Genomic DNA, 21793 nt, shown 5'->3' on the forward strand with positions numbered 1-21793 from the left:
TAAAGTTTGAATCATCCACTCAATACTATTTGAAGTCCAGTACAGCAACTGTTATTATACAGCGATTCCTGGTTTTAATAAGAGATGCCAGTATGAGGGAGATGCAGATGAAGAGCAGTCCTCTTTAAATCAAGGCCATTCAACCAACCACACTTGAGTCTGGCTTTAGTTTCTAATAGATTAGGCTAACATGGATCCATCAAGGGAATTCAGAAACAAAGTTATTATAGAAGAAAGTTCATTCTCCTTACCTGCACTCATGACACCATGCACTCCTGTCTTCTGCATACACTCTTCCACATCACTGAGGTACTGGATGTTTCCATTTGCAAACACAGGGATGCTCACAGCCTTCCTACACAAGTGAAGAGAACAATCACACAAAACAAAGAATCAGAAAACAGAAACCAACCTGCTCACAATGTGTTGAATGAATTAGAACCTTCTAATGCTATCACAAATCCCTGTTTCCCCTTTGATGCCCCTGCACCACGTTCTGGATCCAAACCTTACACTGAAACTGAATGTGTTTAGCCAGAAGCTTGTCTAACCCTTGGGTATGGGGTTAAGGGGACTATGCACACCGATGCACTCACATGTTGATATCTGTACAGGTGCACTTACCTCACAGCCTTAATATGCTCCCAGGATGCCACACCAGCAAGAGGTCCCTTCTGTTCCTTAGTGCGGCCATGGACTGTCAGTAGCTAGGATGCAAAGTTTCATTTAATTTTTAATGTACATGGATCATTAGAAACAAAAAAAAGCTACACCAGGAAATTTCCCCCTCTGCTCATGTACGGGGATGCCACAGAACTCCCAATGTTACCTCGACCACTGTGCGGACTCTGGACCCATAAATGCCACCAGCTCACATACTGTGGCAAGGACGTGGGCATCTCTGAACTTTCCACTCCTTAACAAGGCACAGACATTTTCCTGGGAGATTCTATAGCATTCCTGTATCCTCAGCTCTCTTACTGATTTGGTATTCACTTTGGAACAAGTAACAAACATGGCTAAACCTGCTGCTTTTGGGCATAAGGCCAGGCCACCATCTGTTATATTATCTCGTTTTTGATGGTCCCTCCCAATTTGTACAATTTAATTGGAGTTAAATCCCAGGAAATCCTCCTATTTCTCATTTGTTACTGGCTGTGTCTGCTACAAGGTGTCCCTTCACAGACACATTGATTTCACACTTACATGTTGCCTCCTACAGCGTTGTGCCTAGACTAGAATTCTCACTCCCAGTGAAGGAGGCAGCATGGTGCAATGGTTAGAGAAGGGCACTCCAAGTTAGGAGACTCAGGTTCTATTGCTGACTCTGCTATTGACTCTGCTGTGTATGACAATGAATAAGTCACAACTCTCTGTGTCATTTTCTCCATCTGCAAATTAATATAACCTATCAGTTTCCACAAAACACAGAGATCTTTGGATGAAGGTGCTTTATAAAGATATTTATGTCTAATGCAATAGTATTGAAAGCAGCTGCCTCCTTACCTGGCAGCCAGCCTTCTCCAGCAACTGTGCATACTTCACTGTCTTGTCAATTTCTGGGAAAACACGGATTTTGCATGTGATGGGAACAGAGAGCTTCTCATGAGCAAGCAAAACTGGGGAAGGATTGAAAAGACAGGTAAGTGGATTGCACAATGCTTTGAAGAGAGTCTATTCTCCCCAAGATCTGTGCTACAGAATGGCCTAACGAGCCAGCACTCCTGCGACAACTATATTGTTTATACTTAAGGCTGTGAGTCTTTCACGGAGGTCACGGATTCCATGACTTTCTGGGACCTCTGGGACTTCTGCAGCAACTGGTGCGGTTGACCTCAGGGCCACCTGAGCAGCTGAGATAGCCCCAGGGCCAGCTGCTCTGGCTGCTGCTCGGGTGGCCCCAAGTAGCGGTCTGGGAGCAGCAGTGGCGGGGCCCCGGGCTGCCCCGCACCCCGGAGCAGCAGCCGCAGGAGATGCCCAGGCATTTATATAGTGCAAGTCATGGACAGGTCACAGGCCGTGACTTTTTGTTTGTTGCCCGTGACCTGTCCATGACTTTTACTAAAAATACCTGTGACTAAATCATAGCCTTATTTATACTGCACTGTCTGTATGTCTACACAGACTAGGGGAGTGGCAGCAAAGAGTGAAGTCAAAACCTGAACTGCAATAGGAAAAGCATCAAATGCTGAAAATTAATTTACTGCGCCTCCTCCTTCCTTTCCACTATATTAAGTCCTCATTCTCCTTACTTTCGAGGCCCTTAACAGCTCATTTTTCTTACTTATTCACTCTTTATTCTTATCAAGTCAACCCTTGTTCCTTCTGCTCTACCAACAATGCCAGCCTTGATCTCCATTTGTCTACCTCTCCCAAAAATGTCTCTGTTTCTTTCCATGCTATCCCTCATGCACGGAATGCCCCTCTGAACTGGCCTATAAAGTCACCATCCTCTTCTCAAGACTCACCTCTACCATGATGCTTGTGAGAAATTATCACCCTACTAATCATGGCTAAGTAGAGGGCCTGTTCAAGATAGCCAATACAGTCTGGGTCTTTTTTGTGTGTGTGGTCAGCGCCAGTGTGGGCTACCAGAATAAAAAATAAAATAAAATACCCACTAAATTTCCCCTATATTATGTCCCCACCCCACTCTCTCCCAAAGTGAGACCTCGGTTAATGAGGTCCCTTTTGGGGACTTACTCATTTTCTGGAGAAGAGCCCATTCCTCTTGCAAGAATGCTCCATAATGACCTGTAACAAAATAGCACATTATGGGCTGGCACAGACAGACAAAATTATGATCCTAAAGGGTTCTGTTTCACACACACACACACACGCACACACTTCCACTCTTCTGCCCAAATTGGAAGTGCTAGATCATTCTGCTTCCCATGATACCCCAGATTCACAGGTTAAACAATGAAACCCCACACCCTGCTCTCTCTAGTTCTCCTTAAGGCTGACCAATGTATTGACAGTTCAAAGTCCTATTTTCAGGGTTTTAGAACTGGTATGTAAAAATTCACTCTGGGTTTAAGGTTGGCAGAACTGAAGGGTCTATTGTCTGTGGATGCCAATGTATGGGAGAGGGATAGCTCAGTGGTTTGAGAATTGGCCTGCTAAACCCAGGGGTTGTGAGCTCAATCCTTGAGGGGACCACTTAGGGATCTAGGGCAAAAATCAGTACTTGGTCCTGCTAGTAAAGGCAGGGGGCTGGACTGGATGACCTTCCAGCTCTATGAGATAGGTAGATCTCCATATTATTTTTTAACCCTTAAGAAACAACTTGTGCTCAGGAAATTGAACTGAGGAACAGATGATTAGCAAACTTTTGGTTCCTCCCTTTTCTTCTCAGCTAAAATGCCCTGACCTAGCCCAGAATTCCTGATATCTGTTTCTTTTCCCCCCACAGATATCCCTGCAATCTCCTTAACGCTCCTGCAACTCTTTCATTTTCTTAGAAGTTAATGTGAATAAGCTCTGTATGTGCACTGGGGACACAGGAGACCCCAAATGTTGGCCTGCAAGAGATTATTTTAAAGGAAGTCTTAAGAAGTTTGACTGAATAATTAAAATCAAAATTTTCTAGTTTCTGATGGTGGAAGGTTTTATTAAACCCTTTTAAACACATCAAATGACACTTTTTGGATGGATATTCTGCACACAAAAGCTGGCTAGCAGTGCTTTGTAGAACTACACTTCAAGCAACTAGTTTTAGCTTCAGTTACTTACAAGGTACCAAACCCAGTCCTGGTTAAAATGGGTGTAACTCTGCTGATTTCAACAGAATTGCCAGGCACATCAAGGCAGGATTTGGTCCACAGGATGTTGCACTGCCATAGGGTAAGTTTAGACGTGCAACATGTCATTGCTTTGTTCATTCAGAGCTCAGATTTGCACATACCTCTCTTTGCAATCATCTGAGGGCAACCCAAATTCAGGTCTATGGCATCACAATAATCCTGAGCCAACAGTGCAGCCTGGACAAACACTTCAGGGTCATTGGCACAGAACTGAGAAAGATGTACATAAGTAACAAGTTAGGCAAGGCTCAATTTCAAGTACTGACAAAATATTACTACCACTTATAAAGGACCTCATTGCTATAGTATATGGATACAATTCATGGATCTTAGATTAGAGGCAGAGACTGATTCTCAAATTAAAGGAATATATAATCCTTGACATGCAACTGCTGCAGCGCCACAACTTTAAATAACTCCCCCCACCTCCAAAAAAGCTCCCCCCAAAAACCCACCAAAACTCAGAAAGCTTAGCATTCCAGAACCAAAGTCAAAAGAAACCCTGGGCAAAGTGATGCATTTTATAACACATTTTATATGTGCCAAGGCCAGGTGAGAATGGATTCCAAAGGAGAGGATTCACTATCCATAGCTACCTGAAATAAACAATTGAAGCATTCTGGATATACATAGGTGGTTAGCAGAAGAGAGGAAAAAAGGATGTCTCTGAGGTAACTGGGTCCTGAGCCAATCAGGATTTTGTAGATACCAATCATCAACATTACTTTCCACAGGTGGATTGTTAACCAGTGCAGAATGTGGAGCACAGATACAATATGCTACTGGTCAATTGTTCACAGTCTCAGACTGAATTAGTATTTAACATATAAGAAATATCAATTCATCAAGAGCAAGTGTGTTTTCATTTTGTGTTGTTTTGTTAATGGGGACTCAGTCAGATAGTTTAGACTCCAAATTTAGTCATTTTAAACAGGTTTTACAAAGCCCAATGCTAATGACAAAAATGGTTTGATGATTAAAACTGAAAACAGACTAGTAAGGTTCATTGTCCAAAATGAATAAAATATAAAAACCAAACAAACAGCATAACACGGGCTGTTAAGGGTAAAATTGCTCTGTATGGTAGTTTGGGTTCAGTCTCACCTGTGCCTGATTTACCTCCCAGGGCATGCAACTGAGAACCAGGTCTGCTGGGAGATATAAAGGCAGCCTGCAGTCAGTAGGAGAGTGAGCTGACAAAAGAAGCAGTATGATGGAAGGTACTGGAGTAATAAGGGTTGAGGAAGAATAGCTGTAGTTCCCAGGCAAGTTAGCTCAGTAGGAAATAGTTTTGGGGACAAAGTGATCATAGAGATCAAAGCACTTGGCTGCTTCACTTATTAAGGTCTTGACAGTAAGGCCTCAGGAATTGGGCTTGCTACACCCTGTGGTGTCACCTACTGAGGTGGGTCAGAAATCCCTCTACTGTAGAGGTAGGGGGGGAAGGACTGCTGAGCCCTGGGAAGGGGCTGAAGGAAGCTATGAGCTGGAGTAAGGTGTGATAATTATGGAGCCTAGGTGACTGGCTTTGACCCAACAAGAGGCTATGTAGAAAACTTTTATACCCTAAAAAGAAGAAAACTGATGACTTATCTAGACAAACCCAAAACACCAGAGCAGAGGTTTCCAAACTGATATGTGACCTTTTTGGAGATGTTATTCTGTAACAAGGCAGTCTGTGCCCTTTAAAGAGTAGTAGGACCTGGAGTCAGTCAACCCCTGTTCATCATATGAGCCCTTTAAGGAAACAGCTATTCAAGGGAGCACCAGACTAGGTGGGGAAGGAGGCTAGGTGTTAAGCAGGTACCTCCTTAACATGACAAAACCCAGCTGTTGGGTAACTTGCAGGAGGAGAGAGTGGGCAGATAGCCCAGAAAGAGAGGATCCCTGGGATGGGACCCAGAAAGGAGATTGGTGGGGTGGGGAAGCCCATATGAATCACAACCCCAAGAAGAAGGGTGGGGGACCTGAACCAAGGGAATGAAATGTGAGTTCAAGGACCAAGGGAGACCCTGTGGAGCAGGGCTGGAACCTGGACATTGGTGGGCTGGGGAAGCCTGCTTGAATTGCAACACAGTCCCATCAAGGAGGGCTGTAGGATCCCTTTGCCAAGGGGGAAGGAGTTGAGTGCAGGGACCAGGGCAGAGACTCTCCAGAGAGGCCAGAAGTTGTAAGGGGACTAGTAGAGCTCCCTGGATTGGAGGGAACTGGGAACCTGAAGCCTTGTAACAAGGGTAAATTGGAACTGAAGTTGCCTAGTGCCCAGGTAAGGCTTGAGGACCTATTTTCAATAGAAGACATAATGCCAGATAGTGTGTCAATAAAGGAAGAGTTGATTGAATGGTCACATGATGCTGGACTCTCTCAAATTTAACAAAGTGCGGTCAGGCAGCTTTTGGTTGAGCAGTAGAGAGGCGTTTATCCTTCTATAGGAATGAACTTTGAAACTTCTGATGCCTTTCAGCACTACATATCTCTGCGAGACTGGCTTTTCTGCCCTGATTGCCATTAATAGCTAGTACAGGATGAACCTCAGGGCAGAACTGGACCTATGACTGAAGCAAACCAATATTTCATCTGACATAAAGCAACTGTGTTGTGTGAAGCAAGCACACCCGTCTCATCATAGTACTTTTTTAGTATTCAGTGCTACTCAATACTTTGTATTTTTCTTTATTTAAATTTTGTAAAAAGGCAAGCAAAGTGAACTTTGGCTCATGTTCAACAATTCTCCAAATAAGGATTAGGAGGAACTTCAACTTCAAGTTAGGTAAGTCAAATTCAAGCCATTGACTTAGTTCAGCAACAGACCAAAATATATTAAGATGTCACTTATGACACTTGTTTCTTGTAACTTGAGTAACAAAGGCAAATAATTGCTGCTGACTTTTGATTCACTATCTTAAAAACCTGAGATGCTTTCAAAGGATGTTGTAATCTAATGTTTTAGGATTCCTTGAGTTTTTTACTATAGGAAAGCCCAAACCAGATGTACACAAAAAAGTGGTATTTCATACATGAGGTTTTTTTTTTTTAAATAAGGATGAATCAAAATTAGGAACTACTGGGCTAGACCTCGGGACACCAAATTACCTGTCCAGCCAAGGAGGAAACTCAGCATACCTTAATGGGGAAGGTGTATCACTGATGCTACAAGGGAAAGTTAAATTTTAAACATCCAATTTTAATTCTAAAGTTAATAAGGAAACTTTAAATAAGACCTAAGCTGACAGTCATCAAACAAATCCCAGATTCCCTCATTTCAGAAGGTTCTGTATACCTTTTCCCTGCTCTTACTTGTTTACATAGTCTCTCAAGAATACACTGCTCTGTTTATACCCTGAAAGTTCTTTCTTGGGGTGTCCTCCATTACTATCTCTTCATGGAATAGGCAAGACTCTAGGGGTGAGAATTCTTCTTACAGATAAGCTCAGTAATAATTTCAGGTATATGGCATGAGTTAATGTTTGTACAGCACTTCAAGTAAAGGGCTATAAATAAGTATTCTGGAGCAACATACTCTCCAAGTTATTTATATTATGGTAACTCCCAAAATATGCCATAAGAACATACTCTAAGACAGGGACTAGCTCTACAGAGCTTAAACTGTAAAATTAAAATTCCTTTTAATGACTTTACCTGCACAATCAGTGGCCGATCCTCAGGGCACACATCACAGTATAAATTCTCTTTGCGGTAATTGGCATCTCTGACAAAGACCTGAGCATGCAGCATGGGTGTGTAACACAACTGGGCTCCATGGTGACGGCTCAATAGTCTCCAAGCTAGTTCGCTCTGATCCACCATAGGAGCAACTACATAGTGAGCACCTCTCAATGTCTCTCTCCAGAACTCAAACCCCTGGAGCTTTGGCATCTTACCCAGACTAAAAGGAAAGAGGGAAATACAGAAATAATTATTTTTTTCAAAGTGCAATTAATCATGAGCAGAGACATAAGAATCTGACAATCTTTTCCTAAATAAACAGTAACAAATATTTCTAGTGTCAGGTGAAGTGTGCAAAGAGAAGCCTCTCCCCTGCTGTACTTTTCTATAATATTTCTAAGGTGCCCACCACGAAGTGCACAGAGGGCTTGTTCAGTCCTGGTTGTGATAGCTACTGTACAAACAGCACCCACAAGATTCTCTCTTCTCTTCTCCCCCCCCCCCCCCCTCAAACAAAAAACACAAAACCCTCACCACCTGCCCACTTCATATTTCAGACTATTGGTCACGAGAGAAAGCTCTAAAGAGCTCTAACTCAGGTTCTAGGAGGCAGCAAATTCCTGAACTACTTAAATCAAGCCAGATCTCTGGCACTTGGTAAATCTACCTGGATTTCACTGTACTTCAGCTTGGTGGTATTCTACCTAAAAGTGCATTACCCATATAAAGACTTCTGCCTTGCCTTTCAGGTAGATAAGAAATGCTGTGGTGGTGGCAGCAGCTTTAAAAAGTCAAACTGCAGAGGAGCGTAGGAGTAAGTGAACTATCCTGCCCCATGGCCAAATGTGACTGGCAGGAGAAGACTCCAGCCAGGAGCTTAGAATAAGAAAGTTTTGAAAAGTCCTGTGACAGCATATGAGAGTGAGGATGAAATCACAGGAATAAAACTTGTTTGCAGTGATGTTGTAACTGTGTGGATCCCAGAGTGAGAGATGTGGTAGGTGAGTTAATTGTCTCTTAGGAATAAAACTGTAAAAGCAGGATCAGGTGAGCCATGGTTAAAGAAAAATGAGAGCTAAAGAAAGAACTGCTTTGATCCTTTAAATTTGGTGTGGGTTAGACACTTCTTTGAAGCTTTAATTTCTATTAAAGAAACCTTTTAAAGTAGAGAGAGCTTCAACTCAGCAACATTAAAATCAACAGAAGGAGGGATTTGAGGTTATTATTTTTCATATTTGATTTTCTTGTGAGGTAGAAAACAGACTGTCACAACAGCAAAGAACATATCAGAAATGGTTTGGAATCCTCTGGCAGAACCCACATTCAAATGACTAAATCGTTGATAGTAGTTAGTGTTTTACTATTTTATTTGCATAAACATAAAAAGCACTAAAGCTGTAAGCACCTTTCAGATCCATTAAATAAATAAAACAGTAGGCTCTCTTAAAACCAGGAAAAAATACAACTTTAAGTCAAGATCCTTATCCTCAACATCCTGCCCTTCAGTCTTCCCTCCCCCAAACCCACCAAAAATGATGGGTTGTGCAGCGTGCCCATGAAGGCCAACAGATTCAGGTGATTTCGGACCAAGGGGTGGGCGGACGTGAATCAGAAAATCTGGGATAGCTCATGGACAGTGGGTTGTAGCCCACGAAAGCTTATGCTCTAATAAATTTGTTAGTCTCTAAGGTGCCACAAGTACTCCTGTTATTTTTGCGGTTACAGACTAACACGGCTGCTACTCTGAAACCTGTCATGGACAATGTCCTGCCTTGAGCGCCAGCCGGAGTGCCTCCGCCGACCCCAGTGGCAGCAGCACGTCACAGTGAGAGAGTCTCTCAAGTAGGCAGCTCTTAAGCCATTTAGGGCTTCCTAGAAGAACTGCGGTACCTACACCGTGGTAGGGCAGCTCGCAGCTCGGCTGTGCACGGCCAGGGATCGTGGGAGCAATGCCCACACAGCCGCCTGGGCACAGGTCCGGGACTGAGCCCCAGGCCCCCCAGCAGCTCCCGGACCGTGAATTCCCGTCTTCACTCCGTCTCCTTCGCTATCCCGTAGCAGGCCGGCCCCCCGGTCATACCCCGCCCCGGCCTCGGCCCCCCGCTCCCCGGGCATGGGGCGGGCCTACCTGCTCCCCGCCCAGCCGGACGCGCCTGTCAGTGCCGAGGCGGGCTCAGCACATCCGGCCGCGCCGCCCCGGCCGGGAAGCCAGCGGGGCCGCGCACAGGGGATGGGCGGTGTCTGCCGGGCCCGCACAGGGCTTCAGGCCGGTCCCAGGCGCCTATCCCGCCAAGGCAGCGTCCGTATCCCACCCCCACGGTACCTGCTCCCCGAGCCGGTCGGAGGCTGGAGCCGCCGCCTGCGGGCCGGGAGGGGGAGGCTCGGCCCCTGGCTGGGCGCTGAGGCGGCCGGACGGTGCCTCCGCCAGCCCGCTCCGACCGGCTCCCCGGTGCTACATCGCACAGGCCCCCCCGAAACCGCGGCGCTGCCCGAAGGGGCCGCCAGGGGAGAAGAGTGGAGCCTTGAAATGGGGCCCCGCGAGAAGAGAAGGGGGGGGGCCCTGCCCCGCCTACCGAGGAGAGGGGATGCGGGTTCCTCCTCCCAGGCACCCCGTGAGTGGGGGAGCGTCTGTCTGCCTCACACAGGCTGTGGGCGGCGGGAAGCCGTGGTCCTTGCCTCACACGCCCTGGGGTGGTGGGCTGGTGGTTATGTATCTGGGATGGGATGGGGAGACCGGCTGCAGGGTTTGGCTTTGCAACACCCATCCCTGTGTGACTTTAGACAGGTCTACCCCTGTACTTCAGTCCCCCTCTGAAATGGGGCCGCTGCCTTCCTACCTCACCAGGGCGTGCGAGGCTCACCTCCACGAATGCTACTGCGGGGCGGATAGTGTGGGATGAGGGCCAGATCAGTAGCTAGCTAGCTAGAGGGGTTCTGTCACGCACACCTAGGAGGGTATGGGTGGGGAAGGGGAGTCTCCCCTTCACACATATGGAGTGGGGAATGGTGAACACTGCCCTACTCCTTATTTGAAGGGACATTCTGAATTTGGTGCCTACAGGATGTGTTTTGTCCCATAATCTCACACTGATGGAGGCATAGGATCGTGTTCCTTGAGTTACATGCTATGGGACCTAGCATTCAGCTGCAGTGCTAGTCCATTAGGAGCCCTAAACAGGAATATTTTGTCATCCCCCTCTCCCCCACTGAAAAAGCAAATAGGGCCCTCTTGAGCTGCTCGGGGACCTAAGCAATTGCTTAGTCTGCTTATGCCTCGCACCAGCTCTGCTGGCACTTGCCCTCTGACTGCCATGACCAAACACTGTTGCTGAGATTGACAACTCATCTTCCTATCAAAGAGTCTAACAGAGGGTCTTGGCAGAGCTTCACACAACAGGGACATCAAGTCCCAGGCAGTCGTACCTGTCATAGTGCCCTTTTGGGGAAAAGTGGTATTATAGAGGATCAGCTGAGTATTGCTTTCTTTTTGATGTGTGTATTGGTTTTGTTTTCACTCTCCAGCATCAGAAGCTGAATATTCTTTTTCTTGTTGATTAGGAGATAGGGCCCTAATTGTGCTCTGCAGTCATTGTTGAGAAGTCCCTAAGCACATATAATATTTGACTGCAGCACTGCACGTGTAGTGTTTCTATGAGGTTTGTCCCAACTAGTGTACTTACCTTCAGAGCATGTATGGGACCCGGCTCCAGACTGAACTCTTGTAGAGGAGGATGGTTTCCTAGCTGTTAAGACTAGAAGAGACCATCATGACCATCTCGTCTGATCTTTTGCATAACATAGGTCAGATAACATCATCCTGTAATCAAACCTCTCTCTTGCGGCTGAGGTAGAGCGTTATCTTTTAGAACAGCAATTCTCAAACTGGGCTCCAAGGACCCCAGGGGGTCCTGAGACTGCAAAATATTACGAAAACATAAAAAAATCTCCCTGCATGTCTGCATCGTCTAACGATTAAAACTAACAAATCTACTATTTCTGTTTACACAACATATGCCATGGTGCATGAACAATGCCGTAATACTCACATTGTATAAGCATCAACATAAAAAAATCTCACTGCTTTGCGATAGCAAATCAGAAGTGACCTCAGTGTTTTTGATGGCTGAGAGCTCTTTGGCGGGTGGAAGTGGAATATATTTTTACAGTGTGTGAGCAAATTACATTGAAAATGGATAAGTTTTTTAAAAATCCTCATACTAGTACTGCTAGTTGCACTGAAGTAAGCCATGAACAATCCAGAGTTAAGTAGTAAGAAACAAATAACAGAAAGTTGATAAAAGTTATATTGATTTTATCAAATTTATTGATGAATGACCGCAAGGCATTGTATGCTTACAAATCCTATCAAACGAAGCAATTAAATCAGCAAAATTGAAACTACACCTCACAACAAGGCACCTAGAGTATAAAGATAAATCCAGAGACTTTTTTCAACAAAGGAAAGATAAATAAAACTCAAATGACAAACATAACAATGGTTCCGGAAAAGGCTCTGAAAGCATCTTTCTTAACAGTACTTTGGATTGCAAAGAATAAAAAAATCCCATACCATTGAAAAAGAACTGATTCTTCCAGCTGCTTTAAAAATGTGTGACGTGCTGGTAAGCGAAGATTCTTAAGGCCATCCCACTTTCTAACAACACAGTTAGTAGGAGAAATGAAGAACTTTCAAATGATGTAAAACACCAACTAATTGAAAGGCTACATATATGTGAACATTTTGCAGTTCAGCTTGATGAGACAACCAATGTTGGTAATGCAGAACAATTATTGGTTTTTGTTTGTTATGTTTGGCTGGGGAGACATTTTGGAAGATTTTCTTTTTTGTCAGGAGTTACCAAAACAGATAACAGGTCAGGAAATATTCAAATTATTGGATGATTTTATGAAAGCTGAATCTCTGAAGTGTGTTGCTGTTTTCATGAACAGTGCTGCCGCTATTACAGACAATAGGAGTGGTGTTGTAACAAGAATACAAGCCATAAACCCACAGGTAATTGTAACACACTGTATGTTGCATCACCAGGCCCTTGCATCAAAGAAAATGGAACCCAAATTACATGATGTGCTAAATTCAATTTTGTAAAGTCCTGGCCTTTGAATTCACACCTTTTTGCAAAGCTGTGTTTAGAAATGGGTGCAGGACATGACAAATTAGAGTTTCATATGAAAGTGTGTTGGCTATTTCTCAGCGGAGTGTTAGAAAGAGTTTTTGAGCTTGGCAAAGAGCTGCTGGTTTTGTTTTCTGTGCACAATCCAACAATCACCACAAACTGTTCTGGCCGAATATGGCTCGTGACGCTTGCATACTTCGCAGATATTTTTAACTTGTTGAATGCACTGAACTTGTCCCTACAAGGGGGCGATACAACCATACTTGAGGTAAGTGACAAGATTGCAGCATTTCAGAAGAAAATATTTAGAAAACTAGACTGAGCAGTGGAATCTGCCACTACTGACAGAATTTCTGGATCCAAACAGCATGACAATTGACTGTGTGAAAGACAGGATTGTTGCTCATTTTTCAACTTTGTCAGAATACTTCAGTGTTTACTTTAAATATATAAACATGGAGAAATATGATTGGATTCAGGCTCTGTTCTCAACTTTTGCTATATCATCTTGCCATTTGAGTGGAAAAGCAGAACAGAAGCTGTTCAACCTATTGTGAAAATTAAGTTTCAGGAACAGACATCTTGCCAGTTTTGGCTAACTGTTGCTGTGGAGTACACAGTTTTAGTTACAGAAGCAATGAAAGTGTTGCTACCTTTCCCAAAAACATATATATGTGACGCATCATTCTCTGCCATGACAGCTATGAAGACAAAGTTCAGGTCCCAACTGGAAGTGTAGAATGATATATGAGTTTGCTTGTCAACCATCACACCAAGGATAGATACACTCTGCAGTAAGACATGCACACCTGTCACTGATATCTGTAATTACTCTTATACTCTTTTTCTTAAAGCGGGGGTTCTCAAACTTCATTGCACCGCAACCCCCTTCTGACAACAAAAATTACTACGCAACCCTGGGGGGGGGGCAAAGCCCAAGGGTTTCAGCAACAAGCAGCGGGCCTATAACCTGAGGAGCCCTGCCACCCAGGGCTGAAGCCCTTCAGCTTAGGCCCCAGGAAGTCTAACGCCAGCCCTCATGACCCCATTAAAAAGGGGTCGTGACCCACTTTGTGATCCCAACCCAGTTTGAGAACCACTGTCTTAAAGCATTACTAACAGTACATGTTTATATGAAGTACACCTATACTTTTGTCAGCCAGTTTCTCAGTTGGGGGCCAAGATTAACATTGCATTTGAAAAGGGGTCCATCAACAAAAAAAGTTTGAGAACCTCTGTTTTTAGAAAGACATCCAATTTCAACTTAGACTTCAAGTGAAGGAGAATCCACTACCCCCTTTTGTAAATTGTTCCAGTGGTTAATTCTACTATTAAAAAATCTCTACTGTATTTCTGGCCTGAATTTATCTAGTGTCAGCATTTAGCCATTGGCACGTTAGCCTTCTACAATCTGAAATCTTCTCCCTGTGCTGCTAATTATAGCCTATGACCATAGGACTTGTATCTTTCCCAGGCAGACCCTTAAAGTCTGTAGGTGTACATTTCTCTGGAAGGTGTCTTGTTTGGGTGACAGTATGACCTGGTCATCTGCACTGGAAGTTCAATATATTCTAGTTATTTTAGACCAAGGAGAGCATATTCCAAAAAGGCGACATCACAAAAAAAACTCTGCTAGCAGCCCCCTTTTATACTGGATTGGGGAAAGGTTAACTTGTGTTCCTCTTGTCCTCAGCTTCAGCCGTATGGGCCAGGGAGAGTGTCTCTTTTCTAAGAGGATCCCAGGTAAGTTAGGGCTTTGTGTGTCAGAATCACCACCTTAAATTCTATCTAGAAGCCACTGTATGGCTAGTGCAGCTCCCGAGTGCTGCTGTCACATGTTCATGGTAAGTCGTTATAGGGGGTGCTATGTTCTGCACTAGCCATAGTTTCCATGTGGATTTAAAGTGGAGCCCCATTGCATTGCAGTTGTCCAGTCTAAAGTATTTATAATACTACAGAGTAGGTAAAAGTTGAATTCAGTCACTTCCTCCTGCTGCATATGTGGGTATGTAATAGCAGTCTGCCATCCTGTGGTGTCTCACATTAACCTAGTGCACTAAGCAATAAAATTATATTTTGGTACATAACAGCAACACTTGTGGCAATTAAAAGAACCTGATCATATAAAGATTATAGTCATATGGAGGCCTATACTCCAATCACAAGAGGGTCTTGTATTCTTCTGCATGTGAAAACTACACCCAATGCATGCCCCTTTTCCCATTCTTGATATCTCTGGCATAATACATCACACTTGCGCTATACTTTCCCTTCTTTGAATTGCTGAAACAGTTGTTCATTTTACTTCTCTAGCTGCTCCTTCAGCATCTCTTGGGAACCTCTCCCTCCCAGGCTGTCCCATGTCACACTAAGTACCAGGTGATAGCCTTCTGTTTTTCTCTCCCTATATATATAGGCTCCTAGCACAATATGACCAAATTTCACAGCAACAAATACATTCTGCTGCAATGTGTTCTCGCTGAACTATCTTTCAGTCCCTTTCCTCCTCCCCCAGCACATGACTTTGGCTCATAGTTGAAATACTCATTGGGTAAGATTTGCTGATGGTTATTTTCAGCAATGATTATTTGCAATAATGGCTTTTCCCCCTCTATCTTCTTCAGATACAGTTCCACAGCCCATGGCAGTTGTGATAGTGTCCAGGTAGGCCAGCTCAGAAACTCCCTCCCCCCATGTGCTAGAGAAAAGGGGGAAGTTCATAGCTGGTTTCGGTAGCAAATTTTTCCAGCTGCCACAGCCTCAACTATTGCACTGTTCTCCAGGTAGTCCAGATAACCAGCCAAGAGTTCTGACTCCCCAACCTTCCACTTCCTGGGTCCACACAATAGTACAGGGAGAAAGCACTGGAATCCAATTAACTTCTCTTTTGAGAGTTTAATGTCACTCTCCACTTGGGAGACTTGGCTCTGGCAGAAATTTCCTCTCTCAAAGAAGCAAGTATAACAATAGAGCTTGATTTTGCACAAATAAAATACAATAGCCATATATCTGTCACAATAGCTTATTGAGAACCATTAGGCAATATAAGCTTGAAGAAGTTATTTTTGGCAGACTATATTCAGCAGCCAATAAGATAATGGGTTATATAGCTGCAGCTGAAGTTTAGACATGTTTGATAGGTCATTCTTGATGTACTTACTACTAAAATCAGTAGCTGCAAGCAGTCTGTGAGAGGCCATGCACATTTATGTCACTTTAGAAATAATTAGCACACAGCTTCTGCTTTAACTATTGGAATGGAATTAGCTCTAGCCTTGTCCACTCATTCAGAACTATTCATTTAAATTGCCTTTGTACAATAGCAGCACTTTCCTTCAACACAGACTCTGGGTCAGACTCCTGTTAGTTCAGCACTGTTTGCCAAGTTATTTCAAGTTTTGTCACCTTCCTTCTTCCAGATCTTCAGTACAGGCCATGTCAGTGAGAATTCCCCCCTCCCCTGGATCACTGCAACTGCCAATAATTTTTAAACATTTATCACTGAAAATTTCTCTTTCATTTTGTGTTCTACTTCTTGCCTAGTGCCTGGATTTTCAAGAATGGTGCTCGGAAATACTATGGCGTTCTAGTCACACACAGGTGACTATGTGATCGACCCATTCTCCTTTTCAGTGTAAGGTCAAGGCTTGGCAATTACACACACACACACCCCACTTAATAAGGAAGCTGACTAATACTTAACAGCATTTTGCATGGACCAAGTGATTTACACATATTGTCTAATAAATCTTCACAACAGACCTGTGAAGCAGGTGCTATGAGCCCCATTTTGCAGATGGGGAAAATGAGGCAGAGAGGTTAGTGATTTATCCAATACAGAGTCAAAGCTAAGATTAGGACTTTTGTGTCCAATGCCCACTCTTTTAGTTTGGTTACACCTGTCTGAGGTACTAAGATCACGGCTACAGGTTTTGATGTTCCAAAATACCATACATCTTTACAGCCTTCCAACAATATTTGCCAGCAGAAGTTTTGGAGGGATTTTTATACCAAGAAATAGAAGATTCAGGATGACTGACAAATAAGGCGGCGGGGGGAGGAAGAGGAGAGAGAAAGAAAAGCCATCCAGCCAGAGATCAATTCTCATTTAATTTTAGGAGAGCCAACGAGGAAAGGACACTCTCTAGAGCAGCATTTTTACCAAAGGTATGTAAAAAATGAAAAAACAGAACAAGACTGACTTGGAAATGTTTTAAGTCAACACTGTGTTTGCATTTCAAATTTCCACACAAATATTTTATTAAACTAAAACCAGTTACTCAGCTGCCATCCACAGAGGGTGGTTTAACCAACCGAGCCCCCACCTCAGAACCTGTAGCAGTCAGGGACACTCCTGTCATTGGACTGTGCCAATACTGACAAAATAATCTAGTGGGCGAGCTGGATTATAATGCAGTTCTGAGAGCACAAGGGCTCCAATCTAGTTGATGGTGTTTGCTCCCCATGTTTCCTCTGTATCATAGGTACAGCATGAATTCACTGGTTTTCCTAAAGACAGGTCCAGCGTAGCAAAAGCAAGAAAAAGGTGTGTTGGATTCTAAAGTGTAAATGTCTTTTAAAAAGGTATCAAATCTTTTAAAATAATTTGCCACTGAACTGATTACTTGGCTAACGTGTAGGATTTCCAGTCTCAGTGAGGAGAGGATGTGTGCACACAGGGATGGCCCTAGGCTTAGCCAGGCCTGGTGCTAAATAAGATATGCAGGGGTGTTAGGCAGATAGCTATAACCACTGCAGAGCTTTGGTTCTGGGAGAGCAGGGGGTCATGAGGATTAGATAATGGTGCTTGTCAATGAGGAACTAGGGAGGGTGAAAGTCCCAGAGTTAATTTTTTCAAAGTGTGTATGGTTGAATGGAGAGGCTAATGGTGGGTCAGAAACAAGGTGAAGTGGTAGGTGTATGCTGGGAGAGGGGCCTGAAGTTGCAGGGATCCCAGTACAGGGCCCTGTGCAGCCCACACTTGGTATGTGCCTATGGTCAGCTGTACAAGTATATCAATACAAGTATATCAATTTAAGGTGCCCAGCACAGCAGCATCTTGAGACCCTCCCTGACCCTCCTCTCTCTCTTTGTGAAGCAAGGAGGGGAGAGACTGCTGCAAAGATGCATTTTGGTTTAACAAAATTGGCAACTTCACCTGGTAGAAGGAATACAAACTTCCAAGGTATGTTTTGTTTTGTTTTGTTTAAATTAATGATAAATTAAAACTGGGAAGTTGATGCAATAAATACGCAAAATATTTCAAATAAAAAAAAGTTACAAGAGCCTCAATGGAATTCTATCCAACTTAACTACAGACTGATTCTTCACAGATCAACAGATGTCTCCAAAATCAGCTGCAGCTCCCCTCCTTGCTAACTGGGCTTGGTAAATAAGTGCTATCACTTATCCTTTGGAATACTGTTAAGACAACAAAATGATACATAGCACAAGAAAAGAAGTCTACTCCTAAGTTTGTTTTTCATGCTGCCAAAGGGGTAGGAAGTAGCCATGGATGTAGGTCCATGTAGCAGTGTAGAGTGAGAGTGTCACAACACTGGAGAGAGACATCCATCAGCAGGACTTCCTAGACCTGATTGCAGAGCAGATGGGATGTTGGATTACAAGAAGAGTTCCTTGGGGTCTGTCGTAACAAGGGATATATTGCTGGAATTCTCTCGGCCAGTGATAGAAGGTGAGCAGAAAGGGACTAACCCTCTCGGACGCTGACCCGGGGCTCTGCTAGTGAACTGTGGATGATCCCAATAATTGACTCAACACCAGCTCCCTCCAAGAAGGTACGGTGATCCCCTTCAATGACATGGACAGATACTTTCCCCTCACAGACCTACACGTGGCAAAAAGACAAAAGAAGAAAATTTTATATCCAGAATTCTAAAGCATTTTAGTTCCACATTCTTGCTGCCTTAGCTATAAGACATGAAAGTCTGAGAAAGAAGAGTGAGGTTGAAGGTCTCTTGCTTCTGACATGTTCCATTCTCTGTTCTGACTCTATAACCTTTTCATTTCAATGCTTCAATGTATGCACTGTTGAGGGCAGGGCATAGGGGGCCAGGACCTCTACCTTGGGCCCCAATAGAAGTGGATCCATTTTTTCCTCACAGCAAGGAATAAGCTGGTGTAGTTGGCTGTGTTGGGAATGTAAACACTTTCAGAAAGATGGTAATTTTAAGGATAGTCTCTTGGTGGGTGGGAACACACGCAATTAAATTTCCTTAAGTGCATGATAAAAATCATATCACACAACGCTCGGTGGGAAGGGCAATAAATGAGAAGTTCCAAAAGGGAAGAGCATCTGGGCTGTAATGAGGAAAGGAAGGAGGAAGGTTATTTTTAAAGAAGATCAATAAATTCTCTTCCCCTCCCTGCTGTCTTATGTTATATCAAGGGGGAATAATTTTTAAAAATGAGTGCACAAAGGTTAAAAAGCAAAGAGTGTTTTAAGTTGTCTCTGCTTCAACCCTCCCCCTACTGACTTGTTTGCAGACTAGTAGCTCTTCAGAGCACAGAGTGCATTTTGGGAGCTATAGGAATTAGTAGTGGAAACAACTGTAGGTTGCTGTTAAGGAATTGCTTCAAAATTGGAGTGAGAACTTCTCCTGGACCTCAGCCTCCTTTGAGGCTGACACTGGCCTAGAACTGTGCAGTCTCCTCTTCATGTTGTTTTCTGGGGACTCTTCAGTTCTCAGGAAGAGACAGTTGCATAATTATTGCCCCCCCAAGGCAAATATGTTTTGGGGAGGGCAAGAATATGGCTTCCTGCCACTTCCTTTCTGCCCCCCAACTAGGAAAGTGCAGCTTCATACCTGGAGCTGTTCCTTAAACTAACCTCTGAGAGCTTGTAATCTCCACCCAGGCCTTCTTCATACTCGTTGTGGGTCTTTGCCCTCAGTAGCGTCACATTCCCATGATATTTGGACTCCGGCACATACTTGTCAGCAGCCTTCAGTTTGTAGTAAAAGGAAGCAGCAGCAAAACTGAGAGTTTCACGATTGATGTTTTTGTGGCTCAGTGTTATCAGATCCACAGCAGCATTGACACGAGCTTCCAGGTCTTGCAGAGGCAGAAGAGTCTCCAGCAACTATAGACAGTAAAGAACAATTTACTGCTAAGTGAGGTGCAGCTACCAGCTTCTTCTTGTGTGCAAGAGGCATTTCCCTGTAGCTATAAGTAGTGGAGGAACATTACCTTATTGTATTCAGTGCCTGTGAACTGCTGAATGAAGGCACACAATGCTTCAGTCTCTGCCTCAGCCTCATTTCCTGGGGTCAGCTTGGCTCGGTAGCTCTGGAAGAGAGAAAGTGTCACTAATACAAAAAGGGAAGCTCTCTCTTGCTCATTAGATAAGATAACATAGTATGGTGCCCTGTACTTGACAGCAAGTGACTGAAAAGCTTGGGAGAATCCAAACAGGACAACAAACCCAGAAACAACACAAAGAAAATACAGGTGATCTCCATGTGGATGTTACTGGGGGACTGACCAATTGCCAATATTTTGGGGTCCTTTAGAGAGCTTTATGCCAGCCAGAAGGGAGGATATGGGGGTGCTAGGAGGCCTAGCCAGGTTAGGACCCTTGCTTGCAGCACAAGAACATGTTGGAGGCTTCAGCACCTTGAAACAAACAGGCTAATTCCACCATTTATTATAGGACATCTGAATCAGCACTTGCATCCCAGTCAGCTCATGGAGCAGAGCTGCTGTTTTACAGTCACCTAAACCTCCTTGTCAGCTATTTTTTTTCCTGGAAGATGGGTCTGTCAATTTTTTAAAATGGCTCGGGTCACATGGAAGGCTCCCAAATCATTAACATTGGTGAGAGACAGGATGGTCTCTGAAGATTCCCCCAGAATCTCTTACCTGAGTGTATGCTGCCACATAGGAGTGGGATCCATCAAACAGGAAGAGGCTGTTGAGTGAATGGGAGGGGTTCTGCTGAACTTGCAGCTGGGAGCACATTTCAAAGGCTACACAAGCTCCAAAGGAGTATCCTGCAATGCGATAGGGTCCCTCAGGCTGCACCTGCTTCATACAGTCAATGTAATAGGCTGCCAGGCTCTGTATACTGTCCAGAGGAGCAGCTAGAAAGAGGAAGCAAATTATTGGAGTTAGAAACAGGTTGAAATCAGAGTGAGAGATGAAGTTACATCTCTACCAGCTTAGTAATGGCTCCATTAGAAACACTCAACCGCTTTTAAAAAAGTGTATTTCTATATAGATTATGATAAGGGTTAAATATATATTTCTGACCAAACAAGTAATTGTGCCCCAGAAGCATCAGTGATGAGCAGAGTCTTGTCCATCACTCTGGCATACCGGCTTCCCTGCGTGAGAACACACTTCCACATTCAAGCATCTTCTATTTACACTGACATTTCTCTTTCCCATTTAACTGGGGATGTTTGTGACTTTTCTAAGTGGACTCAGTCATGGGTCACTGAAGCTTGGAGCTCTGCGTGCAGAGGTCAGAAACTAAGCCCTCTATGCGATGATGAAAGCTACCAAGTGAGGTTTAGAAAGTCAAGACGAATAAGGATACAGATACCTTTTGTGCACTGGAGTCCATAGCTGGGCATACTGAGTCTGGAGGCAAGTGTGTGGAAAACTGTGATGGATCCTTCGATGGGGTGAATGAGGAAAAGAGGGCGTTCTGTGCTCTGTACCTCATTGAGCCGGGTGATTGTTGGCCCTTCTGGATTCACCAGCAGGTTGTTCAAGTCCAATTCAGGGTGCTCAGCCTGGCCAGCTTTCATCAGAAGGGATGGTTTCAGTTCTTTAAAGGAAAGCACATCAGGAGAAGCCAGTTACAGTCAGGGTCAGATTAGTGGGACAGGCAGCATAGCCCACAGAGAAGCGAAGGCTCGTTGGATTAGCCCTCTTGCTCACTAGATCATTAAATGGCAGTGAGTGTAATCCATATAGAAATTCAGGCTTGGTGCCTCAGAGGGGATGTTCTGCCAGTACCTTGAGGAAGGGGGACTCAGAAAGGACACTACCTCTTCCCCCACAAGCCTGGCTTTGGATTTTGCTGTTCCCTCTGAATTTCTGCCTTTGTCATTTCCCTGTCCACACTGATACTGCTGCTAAAAGCTAGTTCATGGTTCAGGCTATTTGATGCTAGCTCTCTGCATCCGCATTGCTGACGCTATCTAGGGAGCACCTGGA

The 21793-nt window shown here is 44.1% G+C and overlaps 2 protein-coding genes across 3 annotated transcripts in view; both read right to left on the reverse strand.

Moving 5' to 3' along the window:
* The window catches only part of DUS1L (dihydrouridine synthase 1 like), a 28772-nt gene extending 21090 nt beyond the window's left edge, over window positions 1-7682 (reverse strand). Inside the window, exons 1-6 of one of the 2 annotated variants that reach the window (XM_065415688.1) lie at window positions 7446-7682; window positions 3908-4016; window positions 2704-2754; window positions 1507-1619; window positions 625-707; window positions 252-355 (exon numbers count right to left, since the gene is read on the reverse strand). In XM_065415688.1, the coding sequence (XP_065271760.1) occupies window positions 252-355; window positions 625-707; window positions 1507-1619; window positions 2704-2754; window positions 3908-4016; window positions 7446-7682 (697 nt within the window). The remainder of the gene's footprint in view (window positions 1-251; window positions 356-624; window positions 708-1506; window positions 1620-2703; window positions 2755-3907; window positions 4017-7445) is intronic. The other variant, XM_065415689.1, reaches the window with a different exon arrangement.
* A 9018-nt stretch (window positions 7683-16700) lies between these two features.
* Window positions 16701-21793, reverse strand: part of FASN (fatty acid synthase) — a 59499-nt gene continuing 54406 nt past the window's right edge. Inside the window, exons 38-42 of the mRNA XM_065416305.1 lie at window positions 21174-21401; window positions 20489-20709; window positions 19817-19915; window positions 19458-19709; window positions 16701-18455 (exon numbers count right to left, since the gene is read on the reverse strand). Of these exons, the coding sequence (XP_065272377.1) occupies window positions 18318-18455; window positions 19458-19709; window positions 19817-19915; window positions 20489-20709; window positions 21174-21401 (938 nt within the window). The 3' untranslated portion in view covers window positions 16701-18317. The remainder of the gene's footprint in view (window positions 18456-19457; window positions 19710-19816; window positions 19916-20488; window positions 20710-21173; window positions 21402-21793) is intronic.

This window comes from Emys orbicularis, chromosome 13 (assembly GCF_028017835.1).
Source record: "Emys orbicularis isolate rEmyOrb1 chromosome 13, rEmyOrb1.hap1, whole genome shotgun sequence".
Lineage (NCBI taxonomy): Eukaryota > Metazoa > Chordata > Testudines > Emydidae > Emys > Emys orbicularis.